The sequence below is a fragment of the Peromyscus eremicus genome, chromosome 14 (assembly GCF_949786415.1).
Source record: "Peromyscus eremicus chromosome 14, PerEre_H2_v1, whole genome shotgun sequence".
Lineage (NCBI taxonomy): Eukaryota > Metazoa > Chordata > Mammalia > Rodentia > Cricetidae > Peromyscus > Peromyscus eremicus.
In genome coordinates this window covers 6,067,764-6,085,828 of record NC_081430.1, presented here as the reverse complement: position 1 = coordinate 6,085,828, position 18,065 = coordinate 6,067,764, and the positions used below count along the sequence as shown (strand labels likewise).

General features: G+C 41.3%; 1 protein-coding gene across 1 annotated transcript in view; it reads left to right on the top strand.

The window, feature by feature from the left end:
- Ahr (aryl hydrocarbon receptor) overlaps positions 1-18,065 on the top strand; it is a 42,235-nt gene that overhangs the window by 19,206 nt on the left and 4,964 nt on the right. Inside the window, exons 4-11 of the mRNA XM_059279854.1 lie at positions 4,009-4,112; positions 6,459-6,548; positions 9,069-9,192; positions 10,164-10,297; positions 11,742-11,944; positions 12,633-12,742; positions 13,697-13,838; positions 15,045-16,578. Coding sequence (XP_059135837.1) covers positions 4,009-4,112; positions 6,459-6,548; positions 9,069-9,192; positions 10,164-10,297; positions 11,742-11,944; positions 12,633-12,742; positions 13,697-13,838; positions 15,045-16,578 — 2,441 coding nt within the window. The remainder of the gene's footprint in view (positions 1-4,008; positions 4,113-6,458; positions 6,549-9,068; positions 9,193-10,163; positions 10,298-11,741; positions 11,945-12,632; positions 12,743-13,696; positions 13,839-15,044; positions 16,579-18,065) is intronic.

Sequence of the window (18,065 nt, the reverse complement as noted above, 5' to 3'; positions counted from 1 at the left end):
ATTACTGTGCTTCCAGGTGACTCTAATGTCTGTGAAAGTTTCACAGTAACTGGTATAATTTATTAGTCACATTCTGCATTTCAAAGTCATGTTTAAATTTCACCCTTGTATGTAAATGACAGTGTGACACAGTAAGGTTAATGGCCCTGTCAAAAGCCCCAGACTAACAGACACCTCTGCCTTTGGTGCATTAATGCAGGGAGGGACTACATAGAAGAACTGCATCTCACTGAATGTGTAACATGAAGTGTGATAACTAGATCTTGGGAAATAAGTTTTCACTTGAAATTCAGAATGGAACTAACTTTTAAAGCCATTTGCACTTTGAAAATGATCTGCTAAAAAACAGTAACTTTCCCAAACTGCTATCACAGGCACAGATGCAGCCCCACCTTGCCTCAGAGGAACACACTGTAGGGGGTGCAGAAATGGCTCAGTAGCTAACAGCACTTACTGTTCTTCCAGACGACCCAGGTTTGATGCCCAGTGCCCACATGATGGCCACAAATATTTGTAATTCAGTCCCAGGGGATCTGAGGCCTCTGAGAGCACCAGGCATGCTTGTGGTCCACAGACACACCTGCTGCAAAAACACCCATACACACAATTATATATATATATATATATATATATATATTTAAAAAGAACACCCTTCATATACAGAAGAAAACTTTACAATGTATTAAAGTAACATGTATCTTCTATCTCAAACTATATAGAAAACTGCCTTTAGGTATACTTGATGTATTATTTGGAAATTTATTGATTCATACAAACTAAGGTGGGGGTATTTTTCTTAAATTAATAAAAACCGTGTTTCTTAAACAAGTCTATTATGTATATGCTTATGTGTTTTGCTGATTTTAAGCCATTTCTCTCTTATGCTTACGTCAATATTGGGATGGAATTTATCTTTCCCAGTCAAAGTAATAAAGGAAATAATAAATATTGTAAAATACATTAAATTAATAGCAGTTATTAGAATAAATAAAACACATAGTTTTCCCATACAAACTGTATCATACTACATTTCAATTTAAAAGTAAACTTATAAGAACAGAGTTCAAGATGTAGTTTACCACAATCCAGTATTTTATCTTATGACTTTTCCTTCCTTAACAATTCAAAATAATATACAAAAGAGGAAAGTACTATGTTAGAAAATGTAAATTGGGTAAATGTTGGTTGGATTAGGATTGGAGTTATGGGTGCTGGGATCTGGCTAAGTACGTATACACACTAAATTCCATCATTGAGTAAAATCAGTTCTTTGTGCTATGTAATTGCTTCAGATACCTCCAAATGGAGACATACTTGAAATACCCTGGCATTTGCCTGTCTTTATTTTGTGCTCTTTTTCTATTCCTGTCACTTCAGAAGGAGGTATATAACCTATTGCTGAGGAGGTCTAACAGATGTCTGTTAAACTTCAGCAGGTGCTGCTCAGGTGGTACAATCAGTGACATTTTGGGATACTGTGTTTTATTTCTACAAGCTGTCACATATTCCAGAGCTGTTAAGTTTCAAGGATCAGATACATTGGATTATATACATGATTTGTGCAACACTTAACATTTGAAAGATTTCAGGTGCCATATAGTCATCATAGGAATTCTAGTTGATGTTCATCAGTGTTCTCCATTTAAAGGTGTGGAAATGGTTAGCCTCCGTGCAGTTTACTGTAAGTTTTTTGTAGTGGTCTCAGCATGTGTAAACACAGGGAAGGGTTTATTATCTCTGCCCTTGACTGTCCCTGAGTAGGCTGCATGTTATTTTACGCTCACCAGAATTCATCTCAAGTGATAGCATTGCTCTCATTTACAGGCAAGAAAACTAGAGGTGAAAAGAGGTTGGCTCAGTGTGAGAACTGTGGGACGAGTAGGTCATCGCCTGCACACTGGGGGCAGGCTGCCCGGATTTTCATCCAGCTTCACCTCTTAAAATTTGGCAACTCGGACAAAGTTTCTTCATCTCTTTATGTCTTAGTTTCATATCATATTAAACAAACAATACCACTCGCATAAAGTTGTTATGGAAATTAAATGGGACATAATAGTTTGGAAGTGCTGGGCATAGATTATAGCCCCAAGATCATACATTATTATTCAGTAAATAGAGTAATTTAAATGGTAGGAAGCAATTGCTGTCTTCCGTTGATTTCTTAAATTAAGCAACTTGAACGCAAGAAGAAAGAGTATTAATATAGAGTATTAATATAGCATTTTAAAAAGGGAGCGATAATAGTTATGAGCCTGAAACTTCTAGGGATACATCATAAAAGGTTAAAATGACTTAGTCTGGACTGAGAATTGTAGGCATAAAGGATGCTTTCTAAAATGTCACAGAGGTGTCTTGTGGGGACCTTGGGAAGTGAGTGCGCACACTGTTTCCGGACTTGAGTTTGTGCAGTTTTACTTTAGGCCTTCACTAGGGGCTAAACAACAGAAATATCAGTCTGGTCTGTTTCTTCAAATATTGTGCTTCCAACATTTAAAACTCCAAGAGTTACTACACCTTACGAAGAGCTTGCTCTTCTTTTTATCATCGCAACACTTTCTGTAATGCTTTGTGAACCTATTCTGATTCTTGACTCTGACGTTCTCCTCTAGTTCTTTATTTCTGTAGCTTGTACATCATCCTTAAAGACTGGCCAAGTCTAATTTCCTTGGTTACTAACCTCAATACAAGCTCATTAACAAGTGGTACATGACTGAGACAAATATCTCTGGTTCCTCAGTCACTGTTCTGGTGATTCAGAATGTATGTAAATGCTGAGCTGTTATTTTCTCCTATCGGTGACTCTAGTTGGTACTGACATGACTTCTGTTGATTGAAAAAATTAATGTGAAGAGATTCCAGTTGATAATCAAGGTCTTTTTGTCTAACACTATATCTGTTCTGGTTTAGACTGCTACTGCTTATTTTGTAAGAATGTGGGGGTTTGGGTTTGGGTTTGTTCCCATTTTTTGACAGTGGGTCTTACTTGGTAAAATCCTACACTGTTCTTTCTGTGGAAGCACTTGGCACAGTAGAAGAGTCTTTAACATTGGTGTTGTGAGCAGGCCGTGCTTTCCCGTAAAGTTCCCCATGAAGTAGGCGGCAGCAGTAGCTGCTGCACAGACCAGAAACAGCCATTCCCTGTCTGCGTTTCATTGAGAAGCACTGAAGTATTTCCTTTCAGTCTTGATTAACAGATCAATTTAACTTACACTATTTTTTGGCCTGAGGAAGTCTGTTCTGTGGCCTTTTGAAATTTTTACACACAGAGGCCACGCCCTGGCCTCTTCTCTCACAGCGATATCTGGCAGCTTCTGCAAAGGCAGGTGGGAGCTTGGCATGAGGTCCTGGTGTGACACACGCCGCACTGATGATTTACCAGAGAGTGTAAATGTGAGAATGGTTCGTGTGATGCTCTGCTCACTAAGAAAGCTTTCCCCGAGCCAGGGGAACATAAAAATACAATAAAATAATTCTTGAGGACTGTGAGTCAGTATTTAAATATCACAGGTTAGAAAGGGATCAGGGAAGATAAGAATTTGAGGCATTTAGCAGATTATTCTTTCTAATAATGCAATCCTTCAGCTCTTGTAAACACTAATTAGAGAGACTGTTTATTGAGCTGTTGGTCCACCGTGTCAGGAACTACATGTACATTCTCATTGCTCTTCACCGTAGCTTTGCAGGATGGACTGTTTTAAACTGCCCTTTCACAGTCTAGTTAAAGCAGGCTCAGGAGCTGAGATGTTTGGCAAACGGCAGGGCTGAGATTTGCAGCTGACTCGGCCAGATGCATGAGCCACATATTTTCAAATGAGACTTGTTAGTGCCTGATGAAATGCTGAGGTGAAGGGGGGCCATAATGATTCTGTACAGTTGTGTTGCCTCTCACTACCCACGTGCACACAGTGTTTCAGACCATCCCTTTGATGGTTTTTATTCTAGTCTTTTAGTGTTGCTTGTTTAAATATGTACCTTTTGTACCATTACTTCTTCTTCTTTCCCCCATAGTTGCATTAAAATCCTCCCCTGCTGACAGGAATGGAGGCCAAGATCAGTGTCAAGCACAATTCAGAGATGGGCTGGACTTGCTGGAAGGGGAGTTCTTATTACAGGTAATTCTAGTGATGCAGTTCTTCCCAGTAGTGATCACAGGTGGGAGGTTCATTGGTCCTGATTCCTCTACATCATTGAAGACTCACTGTCCACTTTCATGTGAATTGCACAGTGGTATTCTCCAGTACCTGGCAGATGGGATTATGAGAAGTGGATTGATCAGGTCTGATCACCCTGGGACTATGGGGACTGGATTGATCAGGTCTAGTCATCCTTCCTGTTGCTTGATGGATCTGTGTGTCCTTTCAAGAATGTTGCCCATGTAGAGAATTAAAGTATGTGTTCAATATAAAAACATTGTTCTTAATCTGAATTTTATTTTTAATATGTAATATTGTAACATATTTCACTTTAGCAGTGATGTGAACATGTTACAGATTTCCCCAACAACTATAGGCCCTCATTTTGTGCTTTAGAATTTGGGAGTTTCTAATAGGTTTGCTGTGGATACATTCTTAAAAACGTGAATTGTATCTTCTTAGAGGGTACACTGTGCTTGGTTCTTACAGTGTGAGCAGATACTCAGTGATTTTGTGGAAATAAAATGGAAGGCGTGAGTGTGCTGTGATAGTGCTGGAGCCGTTCCCCGATTGCGCTCAGCCCCAGCCTATTGGTGAAATTATTAAGGCCACTCCACGTAGTTAAAAGGGAGGTTTATTTAGTGGCATAACTTACAAATGAAGGGATAGGTAGGTTGCAGGGTCTGGGAAAGACGTAGCGCAGTCCTGCGGTGTTCTCTGGAGCTCTGCTTGGTCTACCTCCAGCGTCCAGGGTCCAGGAACCAAGAAAGCTGGCCCATCCGGATCTCGGGTCTTCAGGGCCCTCTCTTGGCCCCACCTTGTAGGCGTGACAGTTACCAAAGCCTCAATGGGGGTTGGAACTTCCAGATCAAAGCTGGAATGGCTACCCACTACACCAGCCCATGAACTGAAACAGCCTGGTGGAGGTTCTGCTAACTTTGTTGCTGGAATGGGGCTGTGGCAGTTCTTTTCTGTTGCTGTAATGAGACACCATGACTAAAAGTGACCTACAGAGGGAACAGCTTACTTGGGCTCCCAGAACCAGCAGGCTAGAGTCCATCATGGTGGGGAAGAAAGGCAGGAAGCAGCGGGCAGGACTGCGGGAGCAGCAATGTGAACGCAACACAGAGAGAAGAGAACTAAGATAGGGTAGGACTATGAGCTCAGGGCTCGTCCCCACTGACTGGCTGCCCCCAGCAAGGCCCCGCCTCACCAGCTCCACCAGGCTGCCCAGGACTAAGGGGGGCATTTCCCATCCTTGCCACACTCCACTCCCTGTCTGCACACGGAGCTACAGGATGTGCTGTTTGCCCTGCTGGGTTCCAGTCTTGCTTGGGTCCAGAAATTCCTCGCTGTGCGCCCATTCCTCCCTTTTGAAACAATAATGTGTATTTTCTGCCATTATATGTTGGGAATATGTAATTTGCTTTTTAATTTTATAGGGGTTACAACTAAGAGATTGCCTTGAGTCTCGGGAGAGACTTCGGACTGAATTCAAGTGTAACATAGTGAGAGCTTTTTGAATTAGTTGAAGTGAGCACATATACTTTTGTTATTCAAGAGGAAAATAAACCTCTAATTCACACTGACCTTGAAAAAAACCTAAGCAAAATAAAAAAAGAACTTGCAAACTAAAAGGGAAAAACATGGAATAATCATAATACTAGTACAGGCGTGAGGGAGAAAAGGGTACAGTGTAGCTAGAGCTAATAGAAAGAAGGAGCATATATAAGATAACACACTGAAACATGAAAATATTCACAATTAGATTCGATGTTAATAAATTTATGTGTTTTATAGCTGAGAATTATATTGAATTTTTTGGATGCTACGTTTTATATGCATTGTGCTTGCCAATAAAAGTTTTAATATCTTTAAAATTCTTTGAAAGCATCTAAATTTCAGTCAGTGCCTGAGGCGTTTTGGCTGAAAGTTATGCTGTCTTCTGCTTAGATTTCTCCACATAAGGTCCAATAAGCAGTTTTTCCTGCTGTCTTCTCTAAAGAAGGAAGGCATGTGATTATAGTGAATGTTTCCTGTGCAGTTTATTTTATCAAAAATTAGACACAGTGTATTTAAAAGAAGAAATCTGGAGTGTAAGAAAAATGGAAGACCTGATATCTTATTCATGTACCTGGTTGGACTTTAAATTTAGCTGTAATTTTCCCTCAGCCCAGTGGGAGGGATGGGTAGGTTTGCCCCGGTCCGTATGCCGTGAGCCTGTGTTTGGGGAGTGTACGAATCCTAGTCATTTTGAGGAGAAGGTGTTCATAGATAAAGAGACAGCTTCTACCTGACAGTGGTTCTATACTTCCTGTCCTGCAGGCGTTGAATGGCTTTGTCCTGGTTGTCACCGCAGACGCCTTGGTCTTCTACGCTTCCTCGACTATCCAAGACTACCTGGGCTTTCAGCAAGTAAATACATTTCTCTTATACCATTTAAAATGATTATTTTTAGAAAGCAAACTTTCTGCTGTTTTATCTATTTTCCAATGTAAGATCAAAGTTGGCCATTTCTACACAGAAAGTCTTGACTAAAGTGTGTGCTATAAGAGTTGAAAATATATTTTAGGCTGTTGCATTTTTTTTCAGTGTTGATAATGTGTAACACTGATGCTTTGTTTCATGGCTGTTGTGTTTCTTTTGCATCTGTCAATAATCATATATATATGAAACTTTCAGGACCCTGCCAATGTATCTCTGTGCTGTATAGTACCTGCTATACTAGGTTCAGCTGTTAGCCTGGCAGGAGCAGCCAGGGGGGAAACTTAAAGGTCAGGGTTCGAAGCAGACAGAACATTTGCCATTAGAAGGCGTGGGCTACAGAGTAAAACGGTTACGAAATTATTGAGATGCTATGAGGAGGCACATGTAAAGTGCTGTGGTGTATACTTTTAGTTCTGACACATCTGGATTATGAGTATCGCCTTGAAAGAAGGGTATTGAGAGTGAGCGAAAGCATGTAGAGTGCACAGATGGTTGGTGAGGGAGCATAAGGGAAGGGAGAAGTGTGTTAGCAGTAGACAAGAAGTCCTTGAAGGAGGTGAGTGCTTCCTATGCATAGGCAGTCTTGAATAGATGGTGTGTGGTGGCCCCCAAGAGAAAAGTAACAAGACAGTGTGTTAATAGAATTATGAAACGTTGGTGTATTTGAGGGACGGGAACATCCGATATGATCTGAGAACAGGCCAGAAGTACACTTGAATGCTTGCTGTTCTTATGTATCTGGTTCTCACATTGTAATGTCATAAGCATCACCTGAAATACTCGATAAGATCTTTGGGCTCCATTCCCAGATACTCCGTTTCAGTAGGTCATAGTGTGGCCCATGAGTTTGCATTTCTGTGAATCTCACAAGGCTGCTGGCCTGCACACCCCAGACTGTTTCACACACATGTATAGACTCTAGTCCACTGACAGTTTTCATTAGAGAGAAAATGGGTGCTTAGCTTTGTCTCAGATCACTCTGGCAACTACGTAATGGCTGCAGAAAGATGACTGTAAATTTAGTTCCCAGGGAGACTTAAGGGAAGACAATTACAGTAATGGAGTTTGGCCACTGTCACAAGCCTGAATCTTCGTTTTCTTCATTTTAAACAATATACTGTCTGTAGAAAGCCTGTTTGAAACATAGGGAATCACTTAAGGTTTTAATGAAGATACTATGATTTCTATCAGTTAAAAAAATCTCAAATAAAAGAAATTCAGGTGTGGTGACACCTTTAAATTCCAGTACTAGGAGGCAGAGGCATGCAGATCTCTGTGAATTTGAGGTCAACCTGCTCCACATAGTGAGTGCCAGGACAGCCAGGGCTGTATAATGAGACTCTGTCTCAACCACACCAAAAAAATACAAATGAAAATAAACTAAGAAATGAGCTATGTTCCAACTTAGTTTTCTCATATATATGCATACCTTGTATATTCTTTCTGATGTGGGATTAAGAGTCCAGTCTTAAAAACTAAAAGTTATGACATATTAGTGGGAAATAATTCAGGCAGTACAGTGGATAAGAATCGAAATTCCTCTTTCACAGCTTAGTATGCAATAAAGTAAAATGATAATGTTGGGTATTATTACAAATAAAGATGCTACCTGGAACTTTTCTGCATGTATATGTTTGTGTAGGATGGATGGAAAATGCATTAGATGCTGTGAGTTTCAGTGGGAAAGATAAAAGAAAGACTCTACCAAAGACCAAGCATTCAGCACTGAAGTCAAGGCTGAGAGACATCAGGGGTGAGGGGTGAGAGGGGCAGGTGCCATAGAGGCTGTGACCCTTGGTGCGGAGTCTATGGAGTCTACTTGGAAAGAAAGTTACTATAAAGAAAACACACATGAAACTGCCAAGGAGATACAAATGAAATGCTGTTAAGATTAGAGAAGACAGAATGAGATGCTAGCAGAGGAATTCATGGGTGACATAGGATCTGGAGCAGAGGTTCTCAACCTTCCTAACGCTGTGATCCTTTAATACAGTTCCTCATGTTGTGGTGACCCCCAACCATAAAATTACCTTGTTGCTACTTCATAACTGTAATTTTGCTGCTGTTATGAATTGTAATGTAGATATCTGATATGTGACCTCAAAGGTGTCACAACCCACAGGTTGAGAACCACTGGGCTATAATGTCATCAGCTGGCATGAAATGGACAAGGAATGTGAGCAGATCTTAAATTGGTACATTTGAAGAACAGAAAATGCCTTATGAACCAGAGTATTCATGTCAGCAGGTGATGGCAGATAATTTGTTGAATCAGTTACAGGGCTGGTCTGTAAGTTTTCCTGTTGTGAATGACTTAGGGGCTCTGCATACCATCATTTGTATTCAGTTCATCATCATAAGAGGTGCCTACTGATCTAGACATTTTGAAACTGTTTGCTAAAGCTTATCATGGTTTAATCACTATTTTCTCATGCTCCTTTTCTTTAGTCTGATGTTATACATCAGAGCGTCTATGAGCTTATCCATACAGAAGACCGAGCTGAATTCCAGCGCCAGCTTCACTGGCCTCTAAACCCCGCACAGTGCCCAGACTCTGCACAAGGAGTGGATGGTAAGAACGTTTATCAGAAGGCTGTGTTGATGCTTTCTGAATATCTGTGAAGAGAGGCTGAGAAGGTGTAGGGCGTGAAGCTCCATGCTGAAGAAAGGGAACTAGTCAGGTGGTGTGAGCCTGTAGCCATAGATCAGAGCTGGACTGCAAGAGGATCTGGAGCTAAGGAAAATTTAGCAGATGAGAGAGCCATGAAAAATGTCAAAAATCAGAGGGTTGGCACTGCCAGCAATGTGTGTGTCTGTGCCCACTTGTGTGTACATGTGTGGAAGTCAAAGGTCACCGACGTTGGGTGTCATTCTTTGTACACCCTCCATCTTATTTTTTTTTTTTAAACAAGATCCTTCATTGGCCTGGAGATCACCACAAAGTCTAGGCTGATGGGAGCCACAGGGACCCTACAATCTGCACCTCCCCATCACTGAGATTACAAGCATGTGCCCCTGTGCTTAGCTTTTCTTGACATAGGTTCTAGGGATCAAACTCAGTGTCATGCTTGCATTGTAAGCCCTTTACCAATTGAGCTATGACCTGAGCCCAAAGCAGTGCTATGTTTTATAAAACCAACTGGGGTACCACGTGAAAGATGGAGGAATATGCAGGGTTGCAGCTCAAGAGTGCAAATCATCCTTACCAAAATGTATCCATAAAAGCATACACCAGCCTGTGCAAAAATAGAAGGGGTTTCCTGATGTCAGCATTGTTTTAAGATATCTGTGCAGCTGGTAGGAAGAGAAAACCACTGTCAGAAATACAGACATAGTTGACAGCAGTAGCTCAGAAATACAAATAAGAAATATGTCAAGTTCTCCAGGATGGATGTGTCAATAAGTTTGGGCTTTTGAATTAGTTTTGAAATGGTATTTTGAATTCCAAATACAGACTCCAGTTTAAAATTTATCACAGTTTTAACTATAGAAAATCTTAGTTTTACAGCACATATAAGGTAGACTGCTGTTTCGTTTCTACAGAAGCTCATGGCCTCCCACAACTGCCAGCAGTCTATTTCAAGGCAGACCAGCTTCCTCCAGAGAACGTTTCTTCCATGGAGAGGTGCTTCGTGTGCCGCCTGAGGTGTCTCCTGGATAATTCATCTGGTTTTCTGGTGAGGTGCAAAATCTTAAAACACCGGCTTTTGAAATGATTTAGTATAATAAAAGAAAGCAACCATGAAAAATTAACATTTCAGGGCCAGTAAAAAGGCTCAGTTGGTAAAATGTTTGCTTTGTAAGAATGGGAACCTGATTTGGACCCCAAAAACCCGTGTAAAAACCTGGTGTGATGATCTGCACCTGTAATTCAGTAGATGAAAGGAGAAAACTGAAGCATCCTGGAAGATTATACCCAAACACCACAAACACATATGTACTCATCCACATGCACACACACACACACACACACACACACACACACACACACCCCACATATGCATACACACACACACAAATTAGTATTTTGGGTTTTGCAGGGGGGGGCATCTTCTGTAGCTCATAAAACCCTATCATTTAAGATGAAGTTGTAGAAATTGAGTGGCATAGCATGGAACTTGTACTTTGAGTGTTTTGAAACATTTTTTAAGTCTAAGAATTAGCTAGCCACTCTTCAATAGGATGCCTGGCATTTGGGAGTTGTATGCGATCCACACAGGAAATGCATAGATGTATCTGTGTCTGGGATAAGTGCAAATAAAATGCTCGTATTTGTGGTTCGGAGTTACCATCTGATAGGAATGCTGCTACAAGAGGTAGCCCTGGGGAGCCACCTGGCGGGGTCCAGACAGCAGCACCATCTCCAGCCACAGCCTGAGAGGGGTGACATCTTAAGCCTTACAAATCGGTGCTTTTTGCTAGTGTATTATGCTTTAGAATTGTTTTGCTGACCTGGAGTTAGAGCTGTGTACTGAGGTGACTAAGATCGGTTAACCGGGTTAGATGAGATTTCTGTGTGCGAAGGGTTTCTTCTACCATGTGCTGCTGTATCAGAAGTGTGTTCAAGAGTCTCACGGGCTCCCAGGCCAGCTAAGTTTATCACACCCGTGTTGAAATTCTCTTTGGCCTCTGTCTTCTAAAATCATTCTTTATCTTTGATCTCTGCATTTATACAGTTTTATAAGGTTCAGTCTACTGTTTTATAAAATTGTATTTTTTTCCTCAGGAAAGATTATGGCAAGCTATGGCATATAGATCATGAAAGTCTGAAAATTAATATGCACCATGTGACTTGATCACCACTCTTTCCTTTAAGATACGTATTGAGTGCCTGGTGTGCAGAGAGCCGTAGAGGGTGAAACTGGTCAGGTGGTCTCAGGCACAAAGAGGACAGGGCTCTCCTGTCATGATGCTGGGACAAGGGTTCTTCACTCAGCAGCCCTTATGTCCCCACTCTGCTCTTGGAATTCTCATGGGCTTTCTGTAGAGAGCAGAGTGGAAAGGGGTAGCCGTTCTAAGCCTTGGGAACTGTCCTACAGTACCAAGAACCCCAGAAGAGCCATAATGGAAACTTTGAAAATGACACTGTTCTACACTATTAATTTTCATGACTTTTTAAAGGCGATGAATTTCCAAGGGAGGCTAAAGTATCTCCATGGACAGAACAAGAAAGGGAAGGATGGCACCTTACTCCCCCCACAGCTGGCTTTGTTTGCGATAGCTACCCCGCTTCAGCCACCGTCCATACTGGAGATTCGAACCAAAAACTTCATCTTCAGGACCAAACACAAACTGGACTTCACACCTATTGGTTGTGACGCCAAGTAAGGGAAACCTTTCACTCTTATTTCGTGAAATGTGTACTTTATTTTAGCAGTTCTCCGATTGTGTGGAATGTTTGGCTTAGGTTTTAATGTTATTTACTACTATGTTAGCAATTACTCGTTTTCTTTCAGTATAGCCTACTAAAATAAGGTAATTTCATCAATCTGACAATAATCTTATTATTTTGTATTATTTATCATAATGTAAGACTTAGTCTTAGGACATTGGTTTATCTTACATTTTGTAAAAATATTATTTAATTTTTAGATTTAGAAATGAAATCACTATCTAAAGTTAATTAGCTAACAAACAAGAATTTATATCAAAGCATTTTAATTTTTCTCCTTTCCTATGGGGAATGCAGTGCAGTGACTTAGCAGACCCTCTCTGAACTCAGTCTGAGCACTCCATGGTTTTAGTTTTAGAATTTGTTTTACTTTTATAGTTAACGCTGCTGGATTCATTTTCGACCATCCTAATTTTAATGGCCTTATTCAAAAGAAGAAAATAGGCTAACAATGAAAATTCATAGCTAGAAGTAAGAAAATCAATTAAAATTAAAAGGGATGTTTTCTATGTACCAACGTGAAAACTTCGAATGTCAGCTACATTGTTTGTAGTGTAGAAATAATGTATAGCCGGTGACTGTGTCGTGATTCTGTTACAATGTGATGCTTTTTTAAACAGAGGACAGCTTGTTCTGGGCTACACAGAAGTAGAGCTGTGCACAAAAGGCTCAGGATACCAGTTTATTCATGCTGCTGACATGCTTTACTGCGCAGAATACCACATCCGAAGTGAGTTGGAGTTCTTATGACCTGCCTGGCAAATGGCACATGGACTAGAACATGTTAAGCTTTTTAAAACATTTACTCATTCTTGTGTGTGTGTGTGTGTGTGTGTGAGGTGGTCAGGGACAACTTGTAGGAGTCAGTTGTCTTCCACTTTGTGGATCCCTAGGATCAACCTCAAATAGTCAGGCTTGGTCGCAAGCACCTTTACCTGCTGAGGCATCTCCCCAGCCCTGTGATTCATTAACCAGCTTTCCTTTTTATTTCCTAAATCCTCTCAGCTGCCCTGCAGTAACATAGTGGTCTAATGAGTATGAAAATAACTATTTTTGCCACTGGTTTTGCTCAGAGGATCTTTAATGGCATCTTTAACTCATACATGTATGTTAATATAAAGTCAGGACATACTAAAAACATTGCTCATTTAACATGAAAAGTCTTCATGTTTACTTTTCTCCCAAGCTAAGCTCTTCTCATGTGTTACCAAAACTGTCTGGCCTACTCTTGATATTACTCTTTATATTTTACATGCTAATCTTCATCTAAAATGGGAAAGCACCAACTCTGAAGAAATGTTTCCTTGCCTTTCACTGTGTTTACTGTGTTTAAAAGTTTTTGAGATATTATCAAAATTGCTGGTTAATGAAATATGTCAGAATGGCTTTTTAAAATTTTTGTTTTATGTTTTGTGTATGTGTATTTGTCTCTGTGGGAGTATGTGCACATGGATGTAGATGAACTTAGATGCCGTAAGAGGGCTTCCATTCCCCTGGGGCTGGGTTATAGGAGGTTGTGAGCCACCAGTGTGGCTGCTGGGGACCAAACTAAGTCCTCTGCAGGAACACCAAGTGCCCTTAACCAATGTGCCATCTCTTCAGCTCTGCAGAGGGGCTCTGTTGCAGGAATTTTCTCTACTATATTGATATGGGGTTTAACCTTGTTTTAAATGTTTATTTTTAGTGATTAAGACTGGAGAAAGTGGCATGACAGTTTTCAGGCTTCTGGCAAAGCACAGTCGATGGAGGTGGGTCCAGTCCAATGCACGCTTGATTTATAGAAATGGAAGACCAGATTACATCATCGCAACTCAGAGACCGCTAACGTAAGCTTGCTAAGAGGGCATGTACTGGTTTTGTGTTTTCATAACTCTCCTTCCATGGAAAATTAAAAACAATCTTAAGGCAGTTGAACTTGTAACTAAAGTTAAAAAGTTAAAAGAATGTATCTAGAGAGAACAGGGCAAAGGTGAGAAATGCTGAAAAGCAAAAGTGACAAGCTCCATTGAGCAGCCAAGCAGATAAAGCCAAAGAATCCGACTCCTCCAATTTAAGGGGAGATGACAAGTCCAAGACATCTTTACAGTTAAAAAAAAAAAACTTGCGAACACTATGGTGTGTACCCAGTGGTCTGGAAGATTCTCACATATTCCAGAAAGGAGTCTTTTGTGAAATGTTTGCATTATGAGGGCTCTATCCATGAGAATTGCTTCTCTGGGTGCAGCTGAAGTAGGAATCCTGACCGATCTTCTCCTTTTGAATATTGACCAATAGAATTTATTAAAGAGACAAACTCTTAAAGACCCGTCTAGGCCCACTGCTCTGCCTGTGAGAGTGGCCCTTCTTCTTGTTTCTTGAGTTGCTGGTCCCGTCCCTCTGTCTGTCTCTTTCATCACGTGACCTGAATGTCCTGTCTTTATTAGCAGTTTTGATTTGTGAATGCATGTCTTTATTTTGTTTTTGTATAGATGTTATTCTCATTCATGATTGTTGACTCTTTATTACACTTTGTTTCCAAATGCACTTTAGAATTCATTGTAAATTCCCAACAACAATGAAACTGATGGGACTTTGATGATGTAGTTTTTTGGGAGAAGAATTAACATCTGTCCAGAACTAAGTCATCAATCATAGTGAATGTTTGTGTTCTCCATAAGAGTACATGGACATGTGCTTCACAGATCCATCGACTGATAGAGCAAGCAGACCTCTGCCTTCGTTAGTCTCCTCCAGGCTCAAGCATTTCATTTATTGATTTTACTGTTGTCCATTTGTCTTCTATTTCATTTATGTCTCCTAGTTATGACTTTGTTTACAATTTTTCAATATTTATATATTTTTCCTGTATAGTTTTAGCTATATTCACATAACAGTAATCATAAGAATTTGTTTCAAAATAAAATCCATGTTCTGTGTTATCAGGCTCTGCTCCAGTACATTTTAATTATTTTTTTCTCCTTTTAAAAATACCTTGCTTAAAGCATGTATGATGCAGTGTTAATGTATGCGGACGTTCTCGCCCACCCTGTTAGGGAGGAGGAAGGAAGAGAGCACTTACAGAAGCGAAGGACGATGCTGCCATTCATGTTTGCTACCGGGGAGGCTGTACTGTATGAGATCTCCAGCCCCTTCCTGCCCATGATGGAGTCCTTACCAACCCAGACCAAAAGCAGCACGAGTGGGAAGGACTGGGCTCCCCAGTCAACCCCAAGTAAGGATTCTCTCCACCCCAGTTCCCTGATGAATGACATGATCCCGCAGGATGAGTCCGTCTATCTCTGCCCTGCTTCAGGTCCTGCACCATTAAACAGCCATTTTCTCACAGACTCTGTGAGTGAGTGCAGTGGCTGGCAAGACAGCATTGCACCGATAGGGAGTGAGGCTGTGTGGAAACAGGAGCAGCTTGGACACGCTCAGGACATGAACCTTGCACTCTCTGGAGGCCCCCCGGGGTTCTTTCCAGACAATAAAAATAACAACGACTTGTACAGCATCATGAGAAACCTAGGGATTGATTTTGATGATATCAGACACATGCAGAGTGAGGAGTTCTTCAGGACTGACCTGCCTGGTGAGGTTGACTTCAGAGACATCAACATAACAGACGAAATCCTGACATATGTGCAAGATTCTCTAAACAAGTCGACCTTGCTGAATTCAGCCAGCCAGCAACAGCCCGTGACTCAGCACCTAAGCTGTATGCTGCAGGAATGCCTGCATTTAGAACAGCAGCAGCAGCTACAGCAGCACCAAATTCAGGCAGTGGAACCCCAGCAACAGCTGGGTTCTCAGATGGAGCCCCAGCATCAGCTGTGTCCTCAGATGGAACCCCAGCATCAGCTGGGTCCTCAGATGGAACCCCAGCATCAGCTGTGCCCTCAGATGGAACCCCAGCATCAGCTGGGTCCTCAGATGGAGCCCCAGCATCAGCTGGCACAGATGAAACCCCAGCATCAGCTGGGTCCTCAGATGGAACTCCAGCATCAGCTGTGCCCTCAGATGGAACCCCAGCATCACTTGCCTCAGATGGAACCCCAGCATCACTTGCCTCAGATGGAACCCCAGCATCAAGAGCTGGGTCAGAAAATGAAGCATATGCAAGTCAATGACATGTTTGCAAGTTGGAACCCCACCCCTCCTGTGCCTTTCAACTGTCCTCAGCAGGAACTGAAACATTACAATGCCTTTTCAGACTTACAGGGGACTGTTCAGGAGTTTCCCTACAAATCGGAGGTGGACAGCATGCCTTACACACAGAACTTTGCTCCCTGTAATCAGTCTGTGCTACCACAACACTCTAAGTGTGCACAGTTGGACTTTCCTGGAAAGGGTTTTGAGCCGCCCCTGCACCCCACTACTTCTAATTTAGAAGATTTTGTCACTTGTTTACAAGTTCCTGAAAACCAAAGACATGGGATGAATGCACAGTCAGCTGTGGTCCCTCCTCAGGCCTACTATGCTGGGGCCATGTCCATGTACCAGTGTCAGCCAGGGCCTCAGCCCACCTCTGTGGACCAGATGCAGTACAGCCCTGCAATTCCAGCCTCCCAGGCTTTTCCAAACAAGGTAAGGGCTTTTAGAGCTGAATAGATATATCTTGACTAACATTAAGTTCATTGCCCTGTTTGCAGTTTGAGTGTGGCTTGAATCTCAATCCTGATTGTTTCTTCTACTTTATTAATATGTCTGCTTTATCTGATTGTGTGGGATTTTTTTTTTTTTTGGCGGAGAATGATGATGGTGATTTTTCTTAATATTTTTCCTGATAGCCTTCAAGTCCATTCAAATTTAATATTTATCATAAAGAAAATTGATTAATCGTGCATTGGATATACTTGGTCATAAAAGAATGGAATATTATCATTTGCCCCAAAGCGGTGCCTCTGGAGGCCAGAACACAGAACAGAACTGTTTAGCACATCCATGTGTGGAAACTCCCACGGCTGATTCCTCAGACACTGGAAATGGCAGCAGAACCATGCTGGCCGCTGGGTACTGATAGACAGGTAACAGGAACACATAGTAGGACGACAGTAGTCAGCAGTAATTCACTGGGTACTGATAGACAACAGGAACACATAGTAGGACGACAGTAGTCAGCAGTAATTCACTGGGTACTGATAGACAGGTAACAGGAACACATAGTAGGACGACAGTAGTCAGCAGTAATTCACTGGGTACTGATAGACAGGTAACAGGAACACATAGTAGGACGACAGTAGTCAGCAGTAATTCACTGGGTACTGATAGACAGGTAACAGGAACACATAGTAGGACGACAGTAGTCAGCAGTAATTCACTGGGTACTGATAGACAACAGGAACACATAGTAGGACGACAGTAGTCAGCAGTAATTCACTGGGTACTGATAGACAGGTAACAGGAACACATAGTAGGACGACAGTAGTCAGCAGTAATTCACTGGGTACTGATAGACAACAGGAACACATAGTAGGACGACAGTAGTCAGCAGTAATTCACTGGGTACTGATAGACAGATAACAGGAACACATAGTAGGACGACAGTAGTCAGCAGTAATTCCCTGTATGATTCAACATTACTTGAAAAAGGAATCCAAATGTTCCTAATGTAAATGATAAATGAATGTACATATGAGTCATTATGTGACAATTACAAAAACTAACATTTTGGACCTGGAGAAATAGCTCATCAATTAACACTTGCTTGTTCTACTAAAGGTCCTGTATTTGATTCCCAGCACCCACACGGGCAGCTCACAACTGTTGATAATTCAGTTCCCAGGGATCCAGTGACCTCTTCTGCCTCCTTGAACACTGCACACTTGTGTCACACATGTATACATGCAGGCAAAACACCCATACACATGAAATTTTATTTTTTTAAATAGTTTCTTTTTTTGAAATTAAAATATAATTACATCCTTTCCCCCTTCCCATTCCTTCCTCCAACCTTTACTGTCTATCCTCCCTTGCTCTCTTTCAAATTGATGATCTCTTTAATTGTTGGCATGTGCAGTTGTGTGTGTGTTCCAAAATATACAAATACAACCTGTACAGTCTATACATTACTT